A 25,470-nucleotide genomic window follows, 5' to 3' on the forward strand; every position below is an offset into this window, starting at 1 on the left:
CAAGTAATGCATTCCTAGAAAACAAAATGTTTTACTGGTGTACACAACTGTCCATGAAAATTCTAGATGGCCAGCTGGGGAGAAAAGTTATGGCAAACCTAGACAGCATACAAAAAAAAGCAGAGACATAACCTTGCCAACAAAAGTGCATATAGTCAAGGCTGTGGCTTTCCAGTTGCAATGTATGGCTGTGAAAGCTGGACCATAAGAAAGGTTGAGCACCAAAGAATTGAGGCCTTTGAACTCTGGTGCTGGAGAAGACTCCCGTGAGTCCCTTGGACTGCAAGGCGATCAAACCGGTCAGTCCTAGAGGAGATCAACCCTGACCACTCTTTAGAAAGCCAGACCCTGAAGATGAAACTCAAAGATTTTGGCCACCTCATGAGAAGGAAGGACTCCCTGGAGAAGAGCCTGATGCTGGAAATGATGGAGGGCAACGGAAGAAGGGGACAACAGAGAAGGAGGGGGCTGGATGGAGTCATGGAAGCAGTCAGCGTGAGCTTAAATGGACTCCAGGGGATGGTAGAAGACAGGAAGGCCTGGAGGAACCTTGTCACGATGGGTCAGACACAACTTTGTGAATAACAACAACATACTTTTTTTACTTCTGGACCTCCTTTATCTTCTATGGAGAAGAGTTCCTGACTAATTTCCTTAGGACATTCTGAGCACTGATTTTTTTTATTTTTTGGTAGTACCTGATAGAAGTGCATCTACTGGTTATTCATGTGGTTCAAGTAGCATCAAGAAATACAGGCTCAAAAAGTGTAAAGGGTTGCCATATAAGTCCAACCTTGAAGTTTGTGAGAAGAAGGGTCTCCTCAGTGACGTTCTCCTTGGTGGTAAGGACCTTTTCAAAGCCGTGCTTTAACATGAGAAGAGGGTGAAAAACCTTCGTTCTCCAAGGTTGCGGATTGGTTTCTGGACATCTCATTACCAGGCTGGGCAACATCTTCAGCCAAGTTTAGATGTCAGTGTTCTTCTGTTTATGAGGGCTTAAGTGTGGGTGTATCAAGTGAGGGTCTTCGGATGGGTCAGGTGTGAGTCATCAGTGAGTCTTGTGATGGGTTTTGTGATAAGGAGGTCAGGGTCATTGGGAGATGAACTGATGGTGGGGAGGGGGGACTTGTGTGGGTTGGTTGAAGGTCAGTGGTGCCCCTAGTTGGCGGTGGGGTTGATTTGAATTCTGAGGGGTTCATAGGCTTGTTGTAGGTCCCTGTGTCTCTTGATGGAGTTGCTGATGGAGTGCCAGGCTTCGATGAACTCACAAGCATTGTGGGTGGTAGCGTGGCCAATGATTGTGTTGCTCACAAGATCCTCACTTGACACAACCACAAACCCTCATAAACAGAAGAACACTGACCTCCTCTAAACTCCACTAAAGATGGTACCCAGCCTGGTAATGAAACATTTGGAAACCAACCCACAATATCACTCAGCAACGGTGCTTAGACTTATATACAGTTTCACGGGGCTTTTTCAGCCCTCTCAAAGTGGTTCGCAAGCTCGAAGGATGAACCTTCATCCTACACCTGAGCTACCGATAATCTGTGACTATTGCAAACCTCAGAGCCAACTTTTTTGGGCTCCTTTCAGGAAAAAAACTAGCCAGCCTTAATGTTTTTCTCTTGGAGAACTGAATCCTACACAGGATTATTCCGATAGTATGACTTCCCAGAGTTAGAATTCACAGTCAGCATCACGAGTAAATTGGCAAATTCTTTGCGGTGGGAACTATCTGCTTCCTTTGAAGTCCTGCACTTCCTTTTGGGTGTTGCTAGCTTTTTTATTATTATTTATTTCCTGGTAGAACAGCCTTAAACAGTTTTCCAGAAATGTTGATACAATCAGAATTAATCTGAAGTGTTTTGACCCCTGTAGCAACCTGACCTTTGTTTCGGGTAGCATCTTGGTGATAATTAAAGGTGCGGGACTTGTTGTATAATTATTTACTCATAAAGGAAATGGGTATGAACATATTTTTAAAAGCTTGGCAATGGACCATGTCATTTACTGTAGCAGGTTGATCTGTACCGTGATTGGAAAGATTAAAAAAATTTAGGAATGTAAACTTCTATGAAGTTTTCCTGAGATGCTTAGCCAAGCCACATTCCAATTAAACTGGAGATATTTTTTTCCCTCCAGGTAGAATGAATTTAGTCATGCCACAACACATTTGTGAATCCATATTGGGATGGAAGTGGGGTCAGAGGTTACTGTGTTGAAAAGGGATAGAAACAAAATTGAGTGGGGATGAGGCAGCGGGAAGAAAGAAATGGACAAGTACACTCAGGTCCAGAAAGAGTGAAATGGACTAGCTGTGCAATCTCTTCTACTCAATGAGTACCTATGGAGATTCTTAGCCATCCAGGTCATGGTCCCAAAGGTGCTTTTTCAAGAGACAACTGGACCTTCCTTTGTTTCTCCTTGAAGATGTTTCACTTCTCATCTGAAAAACTTCTCCAGTTCTTCAGTTCAGAACTGAAGAAACTTCTGGGATGAAAAGTAAAATATCTTCAAGGAAAAACAAAGGAAGTCCACTTGCCTCTTGAAAAAGCACCTTTGAGACACTCAACAAGTAGGAAGAAGCTCATTCAAGTCCAGAAAGGATGAAATTGACCAGCCATAAGTCTCTGTTAATCAGCAAACTAAGAAGAAGCTCACTCTGGTCCAGAAAGGGTGAAACTGACCAGCCATGAATCTCTCCTACTCACCAAACTAAAAAGGAACACACTCAGGTCCAGAAAGGATGGAATTTACCATCCATGCAATCTCTTCCACACAACAACTTATCTTCAAAGGCTTCCTTGCTGTTTACAGTCATTTGTATCTTCCACTCACTTAATCATTTTCAGCACTATCTCCGACATTATCTCCTGTTCTTCTCCACACATGTATGCCATCCCCACCCTTCGCCAGTAGTTAGGGAGGGTGGAACCTCTTGTTCCCAGTGTGTAAATTTTCCCATGGACACACAATTTCATTTGGGCTGAGTCGGTGAATTGCAAGGCACAACTTTGGCTTCAAAAGAGGAAGCTGGATAAACTAGCCATTGTAGACCAATTTAATTTGCATTGAGGGTTGTGACTTCCCACTATTATTCATATGAATAAGAATTTGCTTCTCGCCATTAAATCCCCATTTGGTGGCAAATATTACTGAGCTTGAAAGTTTCCATGGCATTTAATTAAACCCCTTCCTCTTATATCAAGCTGAGGCTGTGCCCAAACATTGAACTTTTACAAATTTACAGATAATAACATTGAAAAACCAACAATGTCAAATGTGTATTTTTATTTGTTAAGGGTAAGATGTTCCTTGTGTCCATGATTGGCAAAATGCCCACCACCACGTGTGCTTTTTAACCCTTTCATCTGACCTTCATCTAATCTTGAAAGAAAAAGAGAAACTGGGGTATTTGTGTTGAGAATTGACCTTTGGGTGAGCTTACATGCCAACGAAGATCTTCAATCATCTCTGGGTTCATTAAATGATACAAAAAAATCTAGTAAATTTTCCCTCTAATATAATTCCAAAATGTATCTAATATGAAACAGATAAAAAATACGGAACATTATGGAGCAAGAAAATAGATTTATTTAAGAATGACCACCTTAAAACAGGATGCATCTTGTGAACTTGTGAAGAGACAGCTTCGAGGTCTCCTGGAGTGAGATTTGGGGTACAAAGATATAGATATCCATATGTGGCCCTTGGAAACCGTGTCCTAACTCTCAAATTTTTATTTATTTATTTATATGTATATATAAATATCATATATGTAGAATAGAATAACAGAGTTGGAAAAGACCTTGGAGGTCTTCTAGTTCAACCCCTGCTTAGGCCTACTACACCGCTACACCGCTTGAGACATTTGTCCAATCTCTTCTTGAAAACTTACAGTGTTGGAGCATTTACAACTTCTGGAAACTCAACCATCACCTCCTTCTTCTTCCTACTCCTTCTCCTCCTCTTCCTCCTCCTCCTCTTCTCCACAACCCCCCTAACTTCCAGCCCTCTTGATGTTGCGTCTACAAGAAAACAGCCAAACTCAGAGACCACCAAGGATCCCACAGTTTTCTCCTCCTCTTCCTATCAAGAAAGAAACAAAGATATCCTCCAAGACCCCTAACTCAATACATTTTTAATTCTCCTAAAAGTCCTCCATCTTTGGAGGAGATGTGGAAAGGACCTTTTCATTCTCCCAGCAGGAGAACTGGGCCAAAAAGCAGGATTTTTTCCTGCAACATTTGGGGCCCAATTTCCTTCCTTTGCTAATATTCTTTGTGACAACTCTAAAAGACCAGAGAAATATTTTTGAGTCGACATTGAATGGGGGTGGATGCTGGAGCCCTGACACTTTGGAATTTCTTCAATTACACCAAGTAGTCAGCAACTTGGAAGGAAGATCCTCTCAATAAGATCCTATCTCAAAGTTTTCTAAGAAGAGATAAACATCTGACCACCGGAATGTCATTTTTGTCAACTGTTTATTTTCTCGGTTCTATTCCTGCTGACGTGTTGTTCCAAGGAAATTCAACCAGCCCGATTGGAGATGGAAGCTAGAACAGGAAGAGATGGATAATTGCTGATTGCAATTCTATGGTAAATCTTTGATGTCTTCTGTTGTTTAAATGAGCTGGAGAGAAGACAGCTATGTGGAATGGCAAACATCTTGTCCACACGCCTGTTTGGGCTAAACAACTTGTGAAAAAATCCACACAGGTCAGCTTTTTGCGTTGATACACCTGTCATCCACGCACAACATGATGGTGGGCTGTGAATTAAAAGCCAAACAGAACTCCATTATCCTTTTCCACATGGTATTTGCCCCACCAAGAATGTCCTTAGCACTGATCCAGGGAGATTGTCTTTCTTTATTTCGTTTTTTCTTTCTGCGAAATTATTTTAATCTTACCGAAACTAAAGATAAGTAAATCCTCTTTGGGTTGCACAAAAACATTCCAGAAACCCATGACAAAAGTCCTGTGATTTTTCTGGGAATCAATGCGTATTTAAAAGGAAATTCAAACCATCAAATGTAGCTTGAAGTATATTTAGTAAAAAAAAAAAGCCCATCAGTAGATGAAAAAAACTACTTTTTTTTGTGTTACCAACTCATCTGCACTACTATTACTATTAATCTTCTCATTACTCTTTATCATCCATTCACTCCCACTTGTGACTATATGACTGTAACTTTGTCACTTGCATCCTTACAATTTATATTGATTGTTTCCTAGTATGATTTCATTGCTTCTTGTACCCTATGACTATCATTAAGTGTAGCACCTTATGATTCTTGACTCTTGATGAAGGTATCTTTTCTTTTTATGTACACTGAGAGCATTTGCACCAAGACAAATTCCTTGTGTGTCCAATCACACTTGGCCAATAAAGAATTCAATTCAATTCTATTCTATTCATTGTATCCCACAATTTTTTTCCGGGAGTTCCTTGACACATCTAGTACAATGGAGGTTGTGTCAATCCATCATTCTGGTTTCTTTGGTTCTGGAAACAGTATGGTTATGAGCTGTGTCGCAACACCACTCCAGAGGGAGAGGAGGTGGGGGGGGGTATTTTGTTTTTACTCCTCCCCCCAGTTTTCCGATTTGTGGTTTTGTTTGGTTTTCAGCCTGAAATCGATGCCTGCAAAAACTCAGGGGTAGCGGTAAAACTCCGTGTCCCCAAAGCATCTCATGTCAATCTTACATTCAGCTACAGAGATGTTTTGAAATGGTTGATTAATCTCTGTTGACAACAGAAACAAGGGAAACAGGCCTGAACAAACGAAATGGCACCCCTCTTTTTTAAATAAATAAATTTCAGAAGTGGAAGAGAAATGGAAATGATGTTATATGTGGATTTCCCCGAGAGAACCAGGATTTAGTTACAGCTGCTATTTCTGTTGGAATGAAGAAGCATCGAGTTTTCAGGATTTAGACCTGGAGATTCCAAGACCATCCCCTTGAGGAAAAAATCTGGAGATTTGCTCTTTCCCCGTGTTAATTTGTATAATCTTGAAATGTTGTTGATCTTTCTCCTTCCTTTTGTTCTCCTTCTCTTCAACATCCTTCTCCTCCTTTTCCTTCTCCTCCTTCTCCTTGTCCTCCTTTTCCTTCTCCCTCTCCTCATTTTCCTTCTCCGCCTCTTTCTTCTGCTCCTCAACTTCCTTCTCCTCCTTCCTGTTGATGGTGGGTGAAGCAGATCCCTGGTTGGCTTTGCCCTTTGCATTGATCCATATAAACTGGGCCAGGTCTCGGTCAAGGCTGCTAGAAAGTCTATCACAATTCTAGCTCTCTTTCCCCTCGATTCTGCCTCGCTGACACACCTGGATAACTTTGTACAATTCTGGGCACCATGTTTTTGAGAAGGATATTCAGTTTGGAAAAGGTTCAGGGCAAGGGGACAAAGGAGACATGGGGGCTTGTGATATAAGTTCTCCTGCTTGAATAGGAGGTTGGACTAAAAGACCTCCTAGGTGCCTTCCAACTTCTTTCTTCTGCTCCTCAACGTCCTTCTCCTTCTTCTCCTTCACTTCCTTCTCTTCTCCTTCCCATACCAAACCCACCCCAGATCCTGATTTCATATTCCATAACCCTTACCTATTTCTTACGACAATAGGTTGAAAGGGTCGGTGGAAGAAAAAGAATTGAGAAGCAATTCTCAATCTTTTCCTATTCTTCTCCTGCGGGAGTCAAAAGAGTGAATCCCCGTGGCTCCTGCTGTGGTGAGACACACCCCGTAAGATGTGCTTTGTACAAAATATCCGTAAACCCCAAACAACTGAAAAATAGAGGAACACCCACACGGCATTCTAAGCAACTAAAATTGTAATTATCATCTTGACATGTTATGAGTCAGACTGTGAGGGTGGTTCATTAAGGCCTGTGGGGAGTCTTCTTCAGATGCCACCAGAATGGTATAAAAGCCGTCTCTACTCTGGGAGATCTTCACAGCTTCTCTGACCAGCTTGCTCCCTTTCTATTTCTTCTCCTCCGAGCAGGTAAGTCAATTTCTTTACTGGACAGAGTTAACTTAGAGAGTTGGAACTGCCAAATAGGAAAAAAGAGTGAGGTTTGATTAACCTCCAAACTCTTACTAGGAGGAATAGTCTCTGTGAAGGAAGATCTGGAGGAGAAATAACTTTTGGGGATTCATCTGAATGGAGAGGAATTTGAGCCCAGGACATTCTTCTGATCAGCTTTAGTTAAGATCTTAGAAACCTCCTAGGGGAGGAAGAGCCCTGCACTAAGAAAGATACTAGAGTACAGGCAAAGTTCTCAATGATAAACAAGGACAGGATACGTAGAAGGGCACTTCATATCTTCACAGTCTCTATGCCAGAAGCTCTCAGAGCTTCTCCAAAACGTAGTTAAGTGGTCTTCAGAAAAACGCTGATAATTTTTAGTAGTTCCTCTGGTAATTCTTTCCTGTAGCGGATCTTCACAGTTCTTGGAATTCAGAGAGCAATTCCAGATGGAAACTTTCTTCCATTTTAGTTTAGGTTATGACAAAGGCTGGGTTTGCTTGGTGGAGCAGGTTGAAGTTCTAGTGTTTGCAGTCATACAAGATGCTAAGGTTGAGTAGCTGGAAGCTGTGATTAATTTGAAAGGGGGGGGGTTGACTTTATGACTCATTATTCTGTGCACCTAAAGGATGGATTATCATCTAATTAATCATGCTGTGCAAAACCAGACAGAAGATTGACATGAATCAAATGAGCAAATGTCGTTTGTGCACATGGTCCCATCCTCTGGAACCTTCTCTGAGTCTTCATGATTCTTTGGCATGCTCTCTCTCCTCCCATGGTCAACTTGGTTGTGTAAATGTTTCATTTCAGACCTACCTTAACTGTCCTACAAAAAATGGCTTGCTGTGGACCATCTTGTGCTGTTCCATCTTGTGCTTCCGCCCCCGTTGTCGGACTGGGGTCAACTGGCTGTGGACCATGGGGATACGGCTCATGGGGATATGGCTACAGAGGTCTTGGCTCTGGTTATGGCTCTGCTAGGTTAGCTGAGTCCGCTAGGAACCTGGGCACCTTGGCCGGAGTTGTCCCATCCTGCATCAACCAGATCCCAGCATCTGAGGTGACCATCCAGCCCCCTCCAGTCGTGATCACCCTCCCTGGTCCCATCCTCTCTGCCAGCTGTGAGCCTGTCGCCGTCGGAGGCCACACCCCATGTGCCCCCGGAGGTGTCGGACATTATGGTGGCTACTACGGAGGCCGCCTGGGGCGTCTCGGTCGCCGTGGCAGCATCTGCTCTGTCGGACGCAAAGGTAGCATCTGCACCCTCCCTTGTTAAGTGAACCTGGACTGTCCATGACCAAAAACGGATGTGAGAAGATCGTCTAAGTCCTATCTAAGCCCTGCTCTGTGTGTATACAGCTATCACAGCTCCCTCTACTCTAGACTTATCCCATTGCTTGTATTCTTTTCTGGCATCTCAACAAGCACTTAAGGCAGTTAAGTCATCAGTCAAGGGCTTCATGTGAAGAATGAAAGCTCTGCAAACATCTAGGGGCTCTGAGATTATTTGTCAAAGGGGAAGTCTTCATTTCTTTGCACTGTTTGGAACCCCTGATGGCTTCTGCCAATGTTCTTTCTTTGCCCTTTAATAAAAGTCATTCTGCACTGCAAACTTGTGGTTCTCCTTGGTTGTCATGTGAAGGTGGGCGAAGTCTTCTCTGGGTGGAGGTTTTCTCCATGGAGCCTGGGCGAGTAAGGGTGGAGAGAGAAGGGTGGGCAAGGTTCCTCTGCTGAGGAATAAGCCGTGGTGGGTGAAAGAGATCGTTGGTTGGGTTTCCCCTTTGCATTCATCCCCATAAACTGGGCCAGGTCTCAGTCAAGGCTGCTAGAAAGTCTATCACAATTCCGCTTCTCCTTCCCCTCGATTCTGCCTTGCTGACAACACATCTGGAGAAGTTTGCATGATTCTGGGCACCACAGATGAGAAGGATATTCAGTCTGGAAAAGATTCAGGGCCAGGTGACAAAGAAGACATGGGAGCTTCTTTGGTCCAGGTTGTCCTACTTGAGCAGGGATTGGACTAGAAGATCTTCAAGGTTTCTTCCAACTCTATTCTGCTTGATTGATTGTCTTGAGGACTGAACATCTCATGTTCCTTAGGCCTCTCATCATAAGATATTTATGATGAGAGGCCTAAGGAACATGAGATGTTCAGTACCAAGTCAGCAAACCTGTGGGAACCACCATAGGTCCACTCTAGGATCAGGCTCATGTCCACAAAGGGAAGGTAAAATCAAAATACACCCTCTTACGGGCTCCAAACCAGAGTAACAATTACAGGTTGCCAGATCTAAAATTTAATGGATCAAATAAAGTTATCCAAAGCATGGAGGCCAATGAGTTTGATTCCCTGAAGAGGCTTTGAACTCTCATGGAACAATATCTGGCTTCTCACCTCTGAAGATGCCCTATAAAGGTGAAACGGCTAACGTCATACTTCCTATGGTCACTTTTTTTTCTGAGAACCCACAGGATGGATGGATGGATGGATGGATATATATATATGCTATGTTTAAAAAGAGAAATGTCTCTTTCCTCAAAGATGGTGGCAAAGAGGGCATCTCATGGTGGCATGACCCAACAATAGGTCAACCTATTCTCCAAAGCACCTGAAAGTAGGACAAGAAACAATGGATGGAAACTAAACAGGGAGAGATCCAACTTACAAATATGGAGAATTTTCCTGATAGTTAGAACGCTGAATCGGTGGAACAGTTTCCCTCCAGAGGTTGTAAATGCTTCATCACTGGAGGTTTTCAAGAAGAGACTGGACAGCCATTTCTCTGGAATGGTCTACAGTCTCCTGCTTCAGCGAGAAGACTAGAAGACCTCCAGGGCTCCTTCCCACTCTGTCATTCTGCTATTTCTATTAAGGACTGGGGGTGACATGATAGCAGTCTTCCAATATCTATGGGGCTGCCACAAAGAAGAGGGAGTCAAGATATTCTCCGAAGCACCTGAATGCAGAACAAGAAGCCATGGATGGAAACTCATCCAGGAGGGATGATCCAACCTAGAACTAAGGAGTAATTTCCTACAATTAGAACAATAAACCAATGGAACAGCTTCCCTCTGGAAGTTGTGGGTACTCCAACACTGGAGGTTTTCAAGAAGAGACTGGACAGCTTGAAATAGACCTCCAAGGTAGAGGTGGTATTCAGCAGGTTCTGACCGGTTTTGGAGAACTGGTAGCAGAAATTGTGAGTAGTCCAGAGAACCGGCAAATCCCACCTCTGACTGGCTCTTCCCCCACCTATTCTCTGCCTCCCATTGAGTCCCAGCTGATTGGCTGGGTCTTCTTTGGTTGTCCTGAACAGGAGAACGGAGCTGGAAAGCAGGTTAGTGGGGTGGGGAAGGAATGACGATTTTACGGTATCCTTCCCCTGCCACGCCCACCAAGCCACACTCATACAACCAGTAGTAAAATACTTTGAATTCCACCACTGCTCCAAGGTCCCTTCTGTTATTCTGTTATTGTGTCCTTCTGTGGTATCTCTTTCCCATTTTTAAACTCTTTGTTATCAGAGCTTATGGTAGGTTGCCCTGTAGATGCCATTCCAGCCTGACTTGACTATTCAGAACAGACAAATCAAAGTCCACAAGATAGAAAGAGCTTGTGGAATTCCTTCTTACTGTAGACAATCATGATGACCAGAGAGTAAAAGGTTTCAGCAGGAATGAGGTCCTCTTGCTAGCTCTTCTCCCGGATTGCTCATCAAAGCTTGAGAACATAGAATTTAGGATAACACTTACAGTAAATTCTTCCCTCTACTGCAGCTTCTCTGGAGATATGCTATGGCCTTGGCAAGGAGACCATGTTTCCTACATCCCTCATCTCAGCCAGGGGTGATCCCTAGGTCGAGTCTCTTCATGGAAAGGCTGTGCTAAGGAGCTGCACCCTGAGTTGGCTGAAGCCATCATGGGATGAAGGACCTGCTGCATTTCCGTGCTGTGCTAAATCAGTTAGAACAGCTGGATGAACAAGGATTGGAAGAAGAAGGGAACATTCTGGAGTTCATGGAATCTTCAGGAATTCCCCAGAAGAATTGACTGATTGACTGACTAACCCAATAAATATTCAAATTTTTGATCCAAGTGGGGAAGAACCAGCAAGGATCACTGTTGGAGGAGAGGATCAGTGGCATTTCTGCATGATTTGGGTTCCAACCTTCTGCCAACGTCCTTGTGTTTTCTGAGAGGTTCAACCAAACCATTAACAACTGAAGGTGAACCTCAACAGATACTCCTTTGTCTGAATGGGTTCGGATTCTGGGCTGCCCAAAGGCAAACCTTGAAGACCTAAGAGTGCAAGAGAGGGAGAGAGAAGATGGTGAAATCTGCTGGTGGCCATTAAGTGGCCATTAATGGTGAATGAGATGCCATCATGGAGGAGATGCCTACTATGAGTCTTGAAAATTCATCATTAGCTGCAGGGAGACCATCTGTCCAATGTACTGTAGTGAACTATGGTGGTACCAAAGGGGCAGATCTCTAAGCTTCTCTTTGCAATCACCGTAGTGGTTGACCTTTGGGAGAAACCAACGGTTGGACATAGAAGGACCTCGATTTGGTTCATCTTAGTGTCCTTGGAAGCCCCGAAGGCAAGCTCTTCTCTTTTGAAGACAAGAGTCTCCCACTTTAATTTAATTCACAGTAACCCATGCTGCCAAGGATAGAGCGCAAAGGAGGACAGAGACGTGGGTTCAAATAAAGCACATTTTATTGGAAGACACAGAAGGGACATTAAGAGACACACAAGAGCTGGTGAAGGCTGGTTATATATAAGCAAAGGGAGAAGGATGTTGAGCTGTTTTAAAGCAAAGTTGGCGGGGGGAAACGAAGACTAAGAGAAGTCCAACAGGGTCATAAGAGGTCTTCCACATCCATTTTATCCATCGAAAGGCAAACGCAACCGGTTTGTCAAAAATCGATACAGTCCAGAATGAGGCTCAGGTACGCTTTATCCAACCTTCTGAAATCCGTTTTTGGTCATGGAGTGTCCAGTTGATTTAGCAGGGGAGGTTGCAGGGGAGAGCGCAGAGGCTGCCACGGCGACCGAGACGCCCCAGCCGGCCTCCAAGGTAGCCAGCACCTAAGCCTCCAATACCTCCAGGGGCACATGGGTTGTAGCCTCCGACAGCAACGGGCTCACAACTGGCGGAGAGGATGGGACCAGGGATGGTGACCACAACTGCAGGGGGCTGGATGGTCACCTCGGAGGCTGGGACCTGGTTGATGGGTTTGGGGATGACTCCGGCCAGGGTGCCCAGGCTTCCTGAGGATTCGGCCAAGGCCCCAGCTCCATAGCCGTAACCCAAACCAGAGCCGAGACCTCCATAGCCGAGACCTCCATAGCTGAGACCTCTGGAACCAGCTGATCCAAAGCCAACAGCTGGGGCAGAGGCACAAGATGGCACAGCACAAGAAGGTCCACAGAAAGCCATGGCTGGATGGAAGAGCTGTTGGAAGAAGAAGAAGAACCATGGGTTTTGTGATTCACACCCAGAGCATGAATGGCATCAAAGAAAAAAAAAACAGAAGACTCTTCCTGGTATGGTGGTCTTCAACGTAGGACCACAATTGAGACTGTCATGAATGCATCTAGTTGCCAAGCACCCAAATATTGATCACAGGACTGCCAGGATGTTGCTATCACGGTCATAAGACTGAGGATTGGTCGCAAGGCACTTCATTGGGAATACTGCAAGAATGTTTAGTCTGCCGTTAGGGGGAATCACATTAGTGGACAGTGACTTCCCATCTTGATGGAAAGCCCTAAGATGGCTGCTCCACAGTCGTATAAATCTGTACATTCCCCTTCCTTTCTTTCCTTCCTTCCTTCCTTCCATCCTTCCTTCTATGCTTCCTTTCATTCCTCCTTCCATCCGTCCATCCATCCTTTCTTCTAATCTTTCTCCCTTCTCTCTCTCCTCCCTCCCTCCCTCCCTCCCTCCCTCCCTCCTTCCTTCCTTCCTTCCTTCCTTCCTTCCTTCCTTCCTTCCTTCCTTCCTTCCTTCCTTCCTTCCTTCCTTCCTTCCTCCCTTCCCACCCCAATTCACAAAACAAAGAGCCATAAGAACTCAGAAAGGCATCTCAGATACAAGGGACTTACCAGAGAGACTCTTGGAGAAGCAGTCAAGAGGAGGAGATGAAGCTGATGGAAACTCTCAGCAGGAGAAGCTCTTTTTATACTGTTTTTCTGTCCCCACCGCTAGCTTAGAAACGCCCCTTTTTGCTCCAGGGTTTCATTTGTGTTTGTGCAAAGTCTCATTAAACTTCCCCAAATTACTTTAATAAGGTGAAATAAACTTATGAATTGAAGACTTGGCGTTTTGTCAGTCCAACAAGATCTAATTGCCACTTTGATCTCTTTCTTTCTTTCTTTCTTTCTTTCTTTCTTTCTTTCTTTCTTTCTTTCTTTCTTTCTTTCTTCTTTCTTCTCTCTTCTTTTTCTTTCCTTTCTTATAAATACACTTTATTTCTACCCTTGCGGAACACAAAGCAGCATTCACATATCCTGTTCATAATTTCAAATCTCAAGAGTTCATTCAATTATTCAGTTACAAATGACATTATTTTCTCCTCATCCCTGTTGCATCAGAAGCAGGGATTAAGCATCAGTAGATTCACTGATCTGGTCTACTAGGAATAACAGCATTCAATAAAGATTTATTTGATTTTCAGTCAACATGTCCATTCAGAAGAGAGAGGACAGATTTTGGAGAGAAAGGAAGAAGAAGAGAGTGTCAAAGAGAGGGAGAGAGAGAGAGAGAGAGAGAGAGAGAGAGAGAGAAAACACACAAACATAAGGTTTGGAAGCTTTCATAGGGGGCCTTCAAAGAAAGGCTGAATGATCACCTCTTAGAGTGATGTAGTAGAACCTGTGTACAACAAGTGTGAGAATATAGAGGCCCCTTCAACTCTGTTGTTCTGGAAAAGAAAGTAGGATTTATGTACCCTGCTAACCCATCTTAACTAATTTATTTGAACAAACCATCATTATCAGAGCTTGAGAACTTGTATGCCAACAGCAGTATAGGTTCTTGACGTTGCTTCAAATGTCTCCAGATCAGACATGTTTTCATGGCTCTATGGAACCTTAACTAAAATTGGGTTGGTCAAAATATTTGGGTTAGGTAGTTCAGAAAGGGGAACCATCATGGAGAAAGTTCCACTGTGAGGTTCTGGAACTGGTGATGAGACCTCCAGGATGCTGCTCCTTCCAATCATCACTGCAGAGGAGAGTCAACCTGGAGCAAGTAGCTTCAGGATCAAAAGGAACTTGGGTGAACTAGTTCTGGGGAATACTCATTTTTCTATGTTCCCATGTGTTGGATAGGTTCAGCAATACCTGCAGAGTCATAAGCTCTCCACACCTTGAAGTCAAAGGAATCCTTGGGTCTCCGTGCCGATCCACAAAAATGTCATTTTCGCAGAGTCACTGCTGACAACAACAATCCGGCTTTGATCTTGCCTTCATCCCCACCCCATGGGTGTTGCTCACTTCCAAGATCAGTTAAACAGAAACATCTGACTTGCATACTACAAAGGAAGAACAGAAGAAGTAGTAGCTTCTTTGTGGTGACATGATTATTGCACTTTACAGTGGCATTGTCACAATTTGTGCTGAATGAAGTGCTTTTTGTTTTCTTTTGAATGCCGGAAATGCAAATTGTAGGAAGCCTAATGAAGTTTTATGAGCCCCAATTTCCTGAGGACACAGAGGGAATGGTATAAAAACCCTCTCTGCACTCTGGAGTGCCATCAGCTTGTAGTTGACTCTCCTGTCTTCACTACTACTCTCCGAAGCAGGTAAGGCTATCTACTTAGAGAGAATCCCTCCTGGTTGCGAGCAGATGAGGTAGATCTTCCAGCCAGAATCTGAGATTCTGCAAGATTTGGACCTCAACAGTGGGTAGAAAGCTTCTGAATGCATCTGCTTTCAGAACCAGCTTCCGGTGTTCTGTTTGAAGGAGCAGGAAGGGTTCATTTCGAGTTCCAGAGCTCAGGGTTTAGAGAGAAAGGGAGAATAAGGGAGCGTCAAAGGGAGGGAGGGAGAGGGGGAGAATGGGAGAGAGAGGAATGAAAGCAATCCAGTCTTTTTGAGATAGCTGAGGTAGATCTTCAAGTCAAAATCTGAGGCACTTCAAAATATGGACCTCATCATAGGCCAGAATTCTTGTTCAATGTTTCTGCTTTCAAGAAGTCATTTGGGGGGTTTGCTATTTGCTATTTTTTGGGGGCCAGGTTATAGAACCAGAGTGCCTCTGCTTTTTTCCAGAACCTTCTTTTCTTCTTCTTTTACTTCACACCATTAGCAGTTGAAGCCAGTTGGTCAAGAGCCATCACATTGGCTCTAAGTCGGACTTCTGAAATAACTGGGGAGCTAAGAGAAAGGCACGTTTTTAAAGTTGGATTATTTCTTCAACTATTTTTCTCCCCTCTAAGAAAGGGAAGGAATGGGTTTCCAGCTCTGCCTTCCAAAATTCATGGCCTCTACTGGTGAGCCTCTTGACCATTTCAGGTCAAGGAAGCCTAGCTTGAGAAGACCAGTTAGAGGCTACCATTCACCCCAGTCCGAGCAAATCAAATCTTTCTAAAGTTATCGTGTTGGTTGATAGAAGAAGCAGGGGATGTGTTGGTAAAAGGGAACGGATACAATTCTCACAAACTCTCTCTATTTTGTGCAATAGATTCACCTCACAACTCAACACCATGGCTTTCTGTGGACCCTCTTGTGCTGTGCCATCTTGTGCCTCCGCCCCAGCTGTTGGCTTCGGATCAGCTGGTTCCAGAGGTCTCGGTTGGGGTCTCGGCTCTGGAGGTCTTGGCTACGGTTTGGGCTACGGAGCTGGGGCCTTGGCTGAATCCTCAGGAAGCCTGGGCACCCTGGCCGGAGTCAGCCCCTCCTGCATCAACCAGATCCCAGCCTCTGAGGTGACCATCCAGCCCCCTGCCTGTGTGGTCACCATCCCTGGTCCCATCCTCTCCGCCAGCTGTGAGCCCGTTGCTGTTGGAGGCTACAACCCATGTTCCCCCGGAGGTATCGGAGGTATTGGAGGTTTCGGAGGTCTCGGAGGTTATCGTGGCACCTATGGAGGCCGCCTGGGGCGTCTCGGTCGCCGTGGCAGCATCTGTGCTCTCCCCTGCAACCTCCCCTGCTAAATCAACCGGACTCTCCATGACCAAAAACGGATTTCAGAAGGTTGGATAAAGCGTACCTGAGCCTCATTCTGGACTACATCGATTTTTGACAAACCGGTTGCGTTTGCCTTTCGATGGATAAAATTGATGTGGAAGACCTCTTATGACCCTGTTGGACTTCTCTTAGTCTTTGTTTCCCCCTGCCAACCTTGCTTTAAAACAGCTCAACATCCTTCTCCCTTTGCTTATATATATAACCAGCCTTCACCAGCTCTTGTGTGTCTCTTAATGTCCCTTCTGTGTCTTCCAATAAAATGTGCTTTATTTGAACCCACGTCTCTGTCCTCCTTTGCGCTCTATCCTTGGTAGCATGGGTTACTGTGAATTAAATTAAAGTGGGAGACTCTTGTCTTCAAAAGAGAAGAGCCTGCAAAGAGAAGCTTAGAGATCTGCCCCCTTGGCGCCACCACAGTTAATGTCTCCCTGCAGTTAATGATGAATTTTCAAGACTCATAGTAGGCATCTCCTCCATGATGGCATCTCATTCACCATTAATGGCCACCTAATGGCCACCACCAGATTTCACCATCTTCTCTCTCCCTCTCTTGCACTCTTAGGTCTTCAAGGTTTGCCTTTGGGCAGCCCAGAACCTGAACCCATTCAGACAAAGGAGTATCTGTTTAGGTTCACCTTCAGTTGTTAATGGTTTGGTTGAACCTCTCAGAAAACACAAGGACTTTGGCAGAAGGTCGGAACCCAAATCAAGCAGAAATGCCACTGATCCTCTCCTCCAACAGTGATCCTTGCTGGTTCTTCCCCACTTGGATCAAAAATTTGAATATTTATTGGGTTAGTCAGTCAATCAGTCAATTCTTCTGGGGAATTCCTGAAGATTCCATGAACTCCAGAATGTTCCATTCTTCTTCCAATCCTTGTTCATCCAGCTGTTCTAACTGATTTAGCACAGCACGGAAATGCAGCAGGTCCTTCATCCCATGATGGCTTCAGCCAACTCAGGGTGCAGCTCCTTAGCACAGCCTTTCCATGAAGAGACTCGACCTAGGGATCACCCCTGGCTGAGATGAGGGATGTAGGAAACATGGTCTCCTTGCCAAGGCCATAGCATATCTCCAGAGAAGCTGCAGTAGAGGAAAGAATTTACTCTAAATGTTATCCTAAATTCTATGTTCTCAAGCTTTGATGAGAAATCCGGGAGAAGAGCTAGCAAGAGGACCTCATTCCTGCTGAAACCTTTTACTCTCTGGTCATCATGATTGTCTACAGTAAGAAGGAATTCCACAAGCTCTTTCTATCTTGTGGACTTTGATTTGTCTGTTCTGAAAAAAAGTGACCATAGAAAGTATGACGTTAGCCGTTTCATCTTTATAGGGCATCTTCAGAGGTGAGAAGCCAGATATTGTTCCATGAGAGTTCAAAGCCTCTTCAGGGAATCAAACTCATTGGCCTCCATGCTTTGGATAACTTTATTTGATCCATTAAATTTTAGATCTGGCAACCTGTAATTGTTACTCTGGTTTGGAGCCCGTAAGAGGGTGTATTTTGATTGTACCTTCCCTTCGTGGACATGAGCCTGATCCTAGAGTGGACCTAGGGTGGTTCCCACAGGTTTGCTGACTTGGTACTGAACATCTCATGTTCCTTAGGCCTCTCATCATAAATATCTTATGATGAGAGGCCTAAGGAACATGAGATGTTCAGTCCTCAAGACAATCAATCAAGCTGAATAAAGTTGGAAGAAACCTTGAAGATCTTCTAGTCCAATCCCTGCTCAAGTAAGACAACCTAGACCAAAGAAGCTCCCATGGCTTCTTTTTCAACTGGCCCTGAACCTTTTCCAGACTGAATATCCTTCTCATCTGTGGTGCACAGAATCATGCAAACTTCTCCAGATGTGTTGTCAGCAAGGCAGAATCAAGGGGAAGGAGAAGCGGAATTGTGATAGACTTTCTAGCAGCCTTGACTGAGACCTGGCCCAGTTTATGGGGATGAATGCAAAGGGGAAACCCAACCAACGATCTCTTTCACCGACCACAGCTTATTCCTCAGCAGAGGAACCTTGCCCACCCTTCTCTCTCCACCCTTACTCACCCAGGCTCCATGGAGAAAACCTCCACCCAGAGAAGACTTCGCCCACCTTCACATGACAACCAAAGAGAACCACAAGTTTGCAGTGCAGAATGACTTTTATTAAAGGGCAAAGAAAGAACATTAAGAGAAACCGTGCAGGTGTGCCAAAGCACTCCAGAGCCATCCACATTTCCTGTTTGAGAAGGGGAAGAGACAAGGTCCTCCATTACTTAATTCGAAAACCTTCCCTGCTTCGTTTAGCAGGGGGCTCATTTCACAGGAAGGCATGGTCGTCGCTGCTGAAGAGGGCTAGGAAAGAGGTGAAAGTGACTTGTGAAAGCGAGATGTGGGTCAATGTACGATCCAGGCATGCCTTGGCCAATCTTCTAAAGTCCAGTTTGATCGTGGAGAGTCCTGGTTTATTTAACAGGGGAGGCTGCAAGGATTGCAGATGATGCTGCCACGGTCACCGAGTCACTCCAGGAAGCCTCCGTAGAAGCTACGATAACGTGCGAAACCTCCGGTACCTCCGAAACCTCTGATACCTCTGAGACCTCCGAAACCTCCTATACCTCCGATTCCTCCGAAACCTCCGATACCTCCGATACCTCCAGGGGCACATGGGTTGTAGCCTCCAACGGCAACGGGATCACAGCTGGCGGACAGGATGGGACCAGGGATGGTGACCACACAGGCAGGGGGCTGGATGGTCACCTCAGAGGCTGGGATCTGGTTGATGCAGGAAGGGCTGACTCCGGCCAGGGTGCCCAGGCTTCCTGAGGATTCAGCCAAGGCCCCAGCTCCATAGCCCAAACCGTAGCCAAGACCTCCAGAGCCGAGACCCCAACCGAGACCTTTGGAACCAGCTGATCCGAAGCCAACAGCTGGGGCGGAGGCACAAGATGGCACAGCACAAGAGGGTCTACAGAAAGCCATGGTGTTGAGTTGTGAGGTGAATCTATTGCACAAAATAGAGAGAGTTTGTGAGAATTGTATCCGTTCCCTTTTACCAACACATCCCCTGCTTCTTCTATCAACCAACACGATAACTTTAGAAAGATTTGATTTGCTCGGACTGGGGTGAATGGTAACCTCTAACTGGTCTTCTCAAGCTAGGCTTCCTTGACCTGAAATGGTCAAGAGGCTCACCAGTAGAGGCCATGAATTTTGGAAGGCAGAGCTGGAAACCCATTCCTTCCTTTTCTTAGAAGGGAGAAAAATAGTTGAAGAAATAATCCGACTTTAAAAACGTGCCTTTCTCTTAGCTCCCCAGTTATTTCAGAAGTCCGACTTAGAGCCAATGTGATGGCTCTTGACCAACTGGCTTCAACTGCTAATGGTGTGAAGTAAAAGAAGAAGAAAAGAAGGTTCTGGAAAAAAGCAGAGGCACTCTGGTTCTGTAACCTGGCCAAATAGCAAACCCCCCAAATGACTTCTTGAAAGCAGAAACATTGAACAAGAATTCTGGCCTATGATGAGGTCCATATTTTGAAGTGCCTCAGATTTTGACTTGAAGATCTACCTCAGCTATCTCAAAAAGACTGGATTGCTTTCATTCCTCTCTCTCCCATTCTCCCCCTCTCCCTCCCTCCCTCCCTTTGACGCTCCCTTATTCTCCCTTTCTCTCTAAACCCTGAGCTCTGAAACTCAAAATGAACCCTTCCTGCTCCTTCAAACAGAACACCGGAAGCTGGTTCTGAAAGCAGATGCATTCAGAAGCTTTCTACCCGCTGTTGAGGTCCAAATCTTGCAGAATCTCAGATTCTGGCTGGAAGATCTACCTCATCTGCTCGCAACCAGGAGGAATTCTCTCTAAGTAGATAGCCTTACCTGCTCCGGAGAGTAGTAGTGAAGACAGGAGAGTCAACTACAAGCTGATGGCACTCCAGAGTGCAGAGAGGGTTTTTATACCATTCCCTCTGTGTCCTCAGGAAATTGGGGCTCATAAAACTTCATTAGGCTTCCTACAATTTGCATTTCTGGCATTCAAAAGAAAACAAAAAGCACTTCATTCAGCAGAAACTGTGACATTGCCACTGTAAGTTGCAATAATCATGTCACCACAAATAAGCTACTACTTCTTCTGTTCTTCCTTTGTAGTATGCAAGTCAGATGTTTCTGTTTATCTGAGCAACACCCATGGGGTGGGGATGAAGGTAAGATCAAAGCCAGATTGTTGTTGTCAGCAGTGACTCTGCGAAAATGACAACATTTTTGTGGATCGACACGGAGACCCAAGGATTCCTTTGACTTCAAGGTGTGGAGAACTTATGACTCTGCAGGTATCCCTGAACCTATCCAACACATGGGAACATAGAAAAATGAGTATTCCCCAGAACCAGTTCACCCAAGTTCCTTTTGATCCTGAAGCTACTTGCTCCAGGTTGACTCTCCTCTGCAGTGATGATTGGAAGGAGCAGCATCCTGGAGGTCTCATCACCAGTTCCAGAACCTCACAGTGGAACTTTCTCCATGATGGTTCCCCTTTCTGAACTACCTGACCCAAATATTTTGACCAACCCAATTTTAGTTAAGGTTCTATAGAGCCATGAAAACATGTCTGATCTGGAGACATTTGAAGCAACGTCAAGAACCTATACTGCTGTTGGCATACAAGTTCTCAAGCTCTGATAATGATGGTTTGTTCAAATGAATTAGTTAAGATGGGTTAGCAAGGTACATAAATCCTACTTTCTTTTCCAGAACAACAGTGTTGGAAGGGGCCTCTATATTCCCACACTTGTTGTACACAGGTTCTACTACATCACTCTAAGAGGTGATCATTCAGCCTTTCTTTGAAGGCCCCCTATGAAAGCTTCCAAACCTTATGTTTGTGTGTTCTCTCTCTCTCTCTCTCTCTCCCCTCTCCTCTCTTTGACACTCTCTTCTTCTCCCTTTCTCTCCAAAATCTGTCCTCTATCTTCTGAATGAACATGTTGACTGAAAATCAAATAAATCTTTATTGAATGTTATTATTTCTAGTAGACCAGATCAGTGAATCTACTGATGCTTAATCCCTGCTTCTGATGTAACAGGGATGAGGAGAAAATATTGTCAGTTGCAACTGAATAATTGAATGAACTTTTGAGATTTGAAATTATGAACAGGATATGTGAATGCTGCTTTGTGTTCCGCAAGGGTAGAAATAAAGTGTATTTATAGGAAAGGAAAGAAAAAAAGGCAGAAGGAAGGAAGGAAGGAAGGAAGGAAGGAAGGAAGGAAGGAAGGAAGGAAGGAAGGAAGGAAGGAAGGAAGGAAGAAAGAAAGAAAGAAAGAAAGAAAGAAAGAAAGAAAGAAAGAAAGAAAGAAAGAAAGAAAGAAAGAAAGAAATCAAAGTGGCAATTGAGTCTTGTTGGACTGACAAAATGCTAAGTCTTCAAACTCATGTTTATTTCCTATCATTAAAGTAATTTGAGGCAGTTTGATGAGACTTTGCACAAACACGAATGAAACTCTGGAGCAAAAAGGGGTGTTTCTAAGCTAGCGGTGGGGACAGAAAAACAGTATAAAAAGAGCTTCTCCTGCTGAGAGTTTCCATCAGCTTCATCTCCTCCTCTTGACTGCTTCTCCAAGAGTCTCTCCGGTAAGCCCCTTGTATCTGAGATGCCTTTCTGAGTTGTTATGGCTCTTTGTTTTGTGAATTGGGCTGGGAAGGGAGGGAGGGAGGGAGGGAGGGAGGGAGGGAAGAGAGAGAGAAGGGAGAAAGATTAGAAGGAAGGATGGATGGACAGATGGAAGGAAGAATGAAAGGAAGGATAGAAGGAAGGATAGAAGGAAGGAAGGAAAGGAAGAAAGGGGAACGTGCAGATTTATACAACTGTGGAGCAGCCATCTTAGGGCTTTCCATCAAGATGGGAAGTCACTGTCCACTAATGCGATTCCCCCTAACGGCAGACTAAACGTTCTTGCAGTATTCCCAATGAAGTGCCTTGTGACCAATCCTCAGTCTTATGACCGTGATAGCAACATCCTGGCAGTCCTGTGATCAATATTTGGGGGCTTGGCAACTAGGTGCATTCATGACAGTCTCAATTGTGGTCCTACGTTGAAGACCACCATACCAGGAAGAGTCTTCTGTTTTTTTTTTCTTTGATGCCATTCATGCTCTGGGTGTGAATCACAAAACCCATGGTTCTTCTTCTTCTTCCAACAGCTCTTCCATCCAGCCATGGCTTTCTGTGGACCCTCTTGTGCTGTGCCATCTGTTGCCTCTGCCCCAGCTGTTGGCTTTGGATCAGCTGGTGCCAGGGGTTTCGGCTCTGGAGGTCTTGGCAACAATCTGGGTTACCGTTTCGGTTATCGCCATGGTTTGAGCTTTGGCTTCGGAGCTGGGGCCTTGGCCGAATCCTCAGGAAGCCTGGGCACCCTGGCCGGAGTCATCCCCAAAGCCATCAACCAGATCCCACCCTCTGAGGTGACCATCCAGCCCCTGCAGCTGTGGTCACCATCCCTGGTCCCATCCTGTCCGCCAGCTGTGAGCCCGTTGCCGTCGGAGGCTACAACCCATGTGCCCCCGGAGATATCGGAGACTTGGGTGCTGGCTACCTAGGAGGCCGCCTGGGGCGTCTCAGTCGCAGTGGCGGCATCTGCGCTCTCCTGCAACCTCCCTGCTAAATCAACTGGACTCTCCATGACCAAAAACGGATTTCAGAAGGTTGGATAAAGCGTACCTGAGCCTCATTCTGGACTGCATCGATTTTTGACAAACCGGTTGCGTTTGCCTTTCGATGGATAAAATTGATGTGGAAGACCTCTTATGACCCTGTTGGGCTTCTCTTAGTCTTCGTTTCCCCCTGCCAACCTTGCTTTAAAACAGCTCAACATCCTTCTCCCTTTGCCTATATATAAAACCAGCCTTCACCAGCTCTTGTGTCTCTCTTAATGTCCCTTCTGTGTCTTCCAATAAAATGTGCTTTATTTGAACCCACGTCTCTGTCCTCCTTTGCGCTCTATCCTTGGTAGCATGGGTTACTGTGAATTAAATTAAAGTGGGAGACTCTTGTCTTCAAAAGAGAAGAGCCTGCCTTCGGGCTTCCAAGGACACTAAGATAAACCAAATCGAGGTCCTTCTAAGTCCAACCGTTGGTTTCTCCCAAAGGTCAACCACTACGGTGATTGCAAAGAGAAGCTTAGAGATCTGCCCCTTTCGTGCCACCACAGTTCACTACAGTACATTGGACGGATGGTCTCCCTGCAGTTAATGATGAATTTTCAAGACTCATAGTAGGCATCTCCTCCATGATGGCATCTCATTCACCATTAATGGCCACTTAATGGCCACCAGCAGATTTCACCATCTTCTCTCTCCTCTCTTGCACTCTTAGGTCTTCAAGGTTTGCCTTTGGGCAGCCCAGAACCTGAACCCATTCAGACAAAGGAGTATCTGTTGAGGTTCACCTTCAGTTGTTAATGGTTTGGTTGAACCTCTCAGAAAACACAAGGACTTTGGCAGAAGGTCGGAACCCAAATCATGCAGAAATGCCACCGATCCTCTCCTCCAACAGTGATCCTTGCTGGTTCTTCCCCACTTGGATCAAAAATTTGAATATTTATTGGGTTAGTCAGTCAATCAGTCAATTCTTCTGGGAATTCCTGAAGATTCCATGAACTCCAGAATTTTCCATTCTTCTTCCAATCCTTGTTCATCCAGCTGTTCTAACAGATTTAGCACAGCACGGAAATGCAGCAGGTCCTTCATCCCATGATGGCTTCAGCCAACTCAGGGTGCAGCTCCTTAGCACAGCCTTTCCATGAAGAGACTCGACCTAGGGATCACCCCTGGCTGAGATGAGGGATGTAGGAAACATGGTCTCCTTGCCAAGGCCATAGCATATCTCCAGAGAAGCTGCAGTAGAGGAAAGAATTTACTCTAAGTGTTATCCTAAATTCTATGTTCTCAAGCTTTGATGAGAAATCCGGGAGAAGAGCTAGCAAGAGGACCTCATTCCTGCTGAAACCTTTTACTCTCTGGTCATCATGATTGTCTACAGTAAGAAGGAATTCCACAAGCTCTTTCTATCTTGTGGACTTTGATTTGTCTGTTCTGAAAAAAAGTGACCATAGGAAGTATGGCGTTAGCCGTTTCATCTTTATAGGGCATCTTCAGAGGTGAGTAGCCAGATATTGTTCCATGAGAGTTCAAAGCCTCTTCAGGGAATCAAACTCATTGGCCTCCATGCTTTGCATAACTTTATTTGATCCATTAAATTTTAGATCTGGCAACCTGTAATTGTTACTCTGGTTTGGAGCCCGTAAGAGGGTGTATTTTGATTGTACCTTCCTTTGTGGACATGAGCCTGATCCTAGAGTGGACCTATGGTGGTTCCCACAGGTTTGCTGCATTGGTACTGAACATCTCATGTTCCTTAGGCCTCTCATCAAAATATCTTATGATGAGAGGCCTAAGGAACATGAGATGTTCAGTCCTCAAGACAATCAATCAAGCTGAATAGAGTTGGAAGAAACCTTGAAGATCTTCTAGTCCAATCCCTGCTCAAGTAAGACAACCTAGACCAAAGAAGCTCCCATGTCTTCTTTTTCAACTGGCCCTGAACCTTTTCCAGACTGAATATCGTTCTTATCTGTGGTGCCCAGAATCATGCAAACTTCTCCAGATGTGTTGTCAGCAAGGCAGAATCGAGGGGAAGGAGAAGCGGAATTGTGATAGACTTTCTAGCAGCCTTGACTGAGACCTGGCCCAGTTTATGGGGATGAATGCAAAGGGGAAACCCAACCAACGATCTCTTTCACCCGTCATGGCTAATTCCTCAGCAGAGGAACCTTGCCCACCCTTCTCTCTCCACCCTTACTCGCCCAGGCTCCATGGAGAAAACCTCCACCCAGAGATGACTTCGCCCACCTTCACATGACAACCAAAGAGAACCACAAGTTTGCAGTGCAGAATGACTTTTATTAAAGGGCAAAGAAAGAACATTAAGAGAAACCGTGCAGGTGTGCCAAAGCACTCCAAAACCATCCACATTTCCTGTTTGAGAAAGGGAAGAGACAAGGTCCTCCATGACTTAATTCGAAAACCTTCCCTGCTTCAATTAGCAGGGGGGCTCATTTCACAGGAAGGCATGGTCGTCGCTGGTGAAGATGGCTAGGAAAGAGGTGAAAGTGACTTGTGAAAGCTAGATGTGGGCCAATGTATGATCCAGGCATGCCTTGGCCAATCTTCTAAAGTCCAGTTTGATCGTGGA

At 44.9% G+C, this 25,470-nt stretch overlaps 2 protein-coding genes across 2 annotated transcripts; both read left to right on the plus strand.

Annotated features, from left to right (window-relative positions):
* Positions 1 to 6,904: 6,904 nt before the first annotated feature.
* Positions 6,905 to 8,604, plus strand: KRTAP6-1 (keratin associated protein 6-1). Its single transcript, XM_087914160.1, has 2 exons — positions 6,905 to 7,009; positions 7,847 to 8,604. Exon 2 carries the CDS (start codon positions 7,872 to 7,874, stop codon positions 8,310 to 8,312), a length of 441 nt encoding a protein of 146 aa, XP_087770286.1. The 5' UTR covers positions 6,905 to 7,009; positions 7,847 to 7,871; the 3' UTR covers positions 8,313 to 8,604.
* Positions 8,605 to 14,609: 6,005 nt separating this feature from the next.
* LOC148124592 (uncharacterized) lies at positions 14,610 to 16,291 on the plus strand. Its single transcript, XM_087914168.1, has 2 exons — positions 14,610 to 14,848; positions 15,730 to 16,291. The coding sequence occupies exons 1-2, from the start codon at positions 14,733 to 14,735 to the stop codon at positions 16,199 to 16,201; spliced, it is 588 nt and encodes a 195-aa protein (XP_087770294.1). The 5' UTR covers positions 14,610 to 14,732; the 3' UTR covers positions 16,202 to 16,291.
* Positions 16,292 to 25,470: the final 9,179 nt, after the last annotated feature.

Source organism: Pseudonaja textilis, chromosome 16, assembly GCF_049901715.1.
Source record: "Pseudonaja textilis isolate UNSWEBS1 chromosome 16, rPseTex1.2, whole genome shotgun sequence".
Lineage (NCBI taxonomy): Eukaryota > Metazoa > Chordata > Lepidosauria > Squamata > Elapidae > Pseudonaja > Pseudonaja textilis.

Coding starts and splice junctions, on each gene's coding strand:
- KRTAP6-1 (XM_087914160.1), top strand. CDS start 7,872: ATGGCTTGCTGTGGACCATCTTGTGCTGTTCCATCTTGTGCTTCCGCC.
- LOC148124592 (XM_087914168.1), top strand. CDS start 14,733: ATGAGCCCCAATTTCCTGAGGACACAGAGGGAATGGTATAAAAACCCT. Junction 14,849..15,729: donor ACTACTACTCTCCGAAGCAG/GTAAGGCTATCT, acceptor TTTGTGCAATAG/ATTCACCTCACAACTCAACA.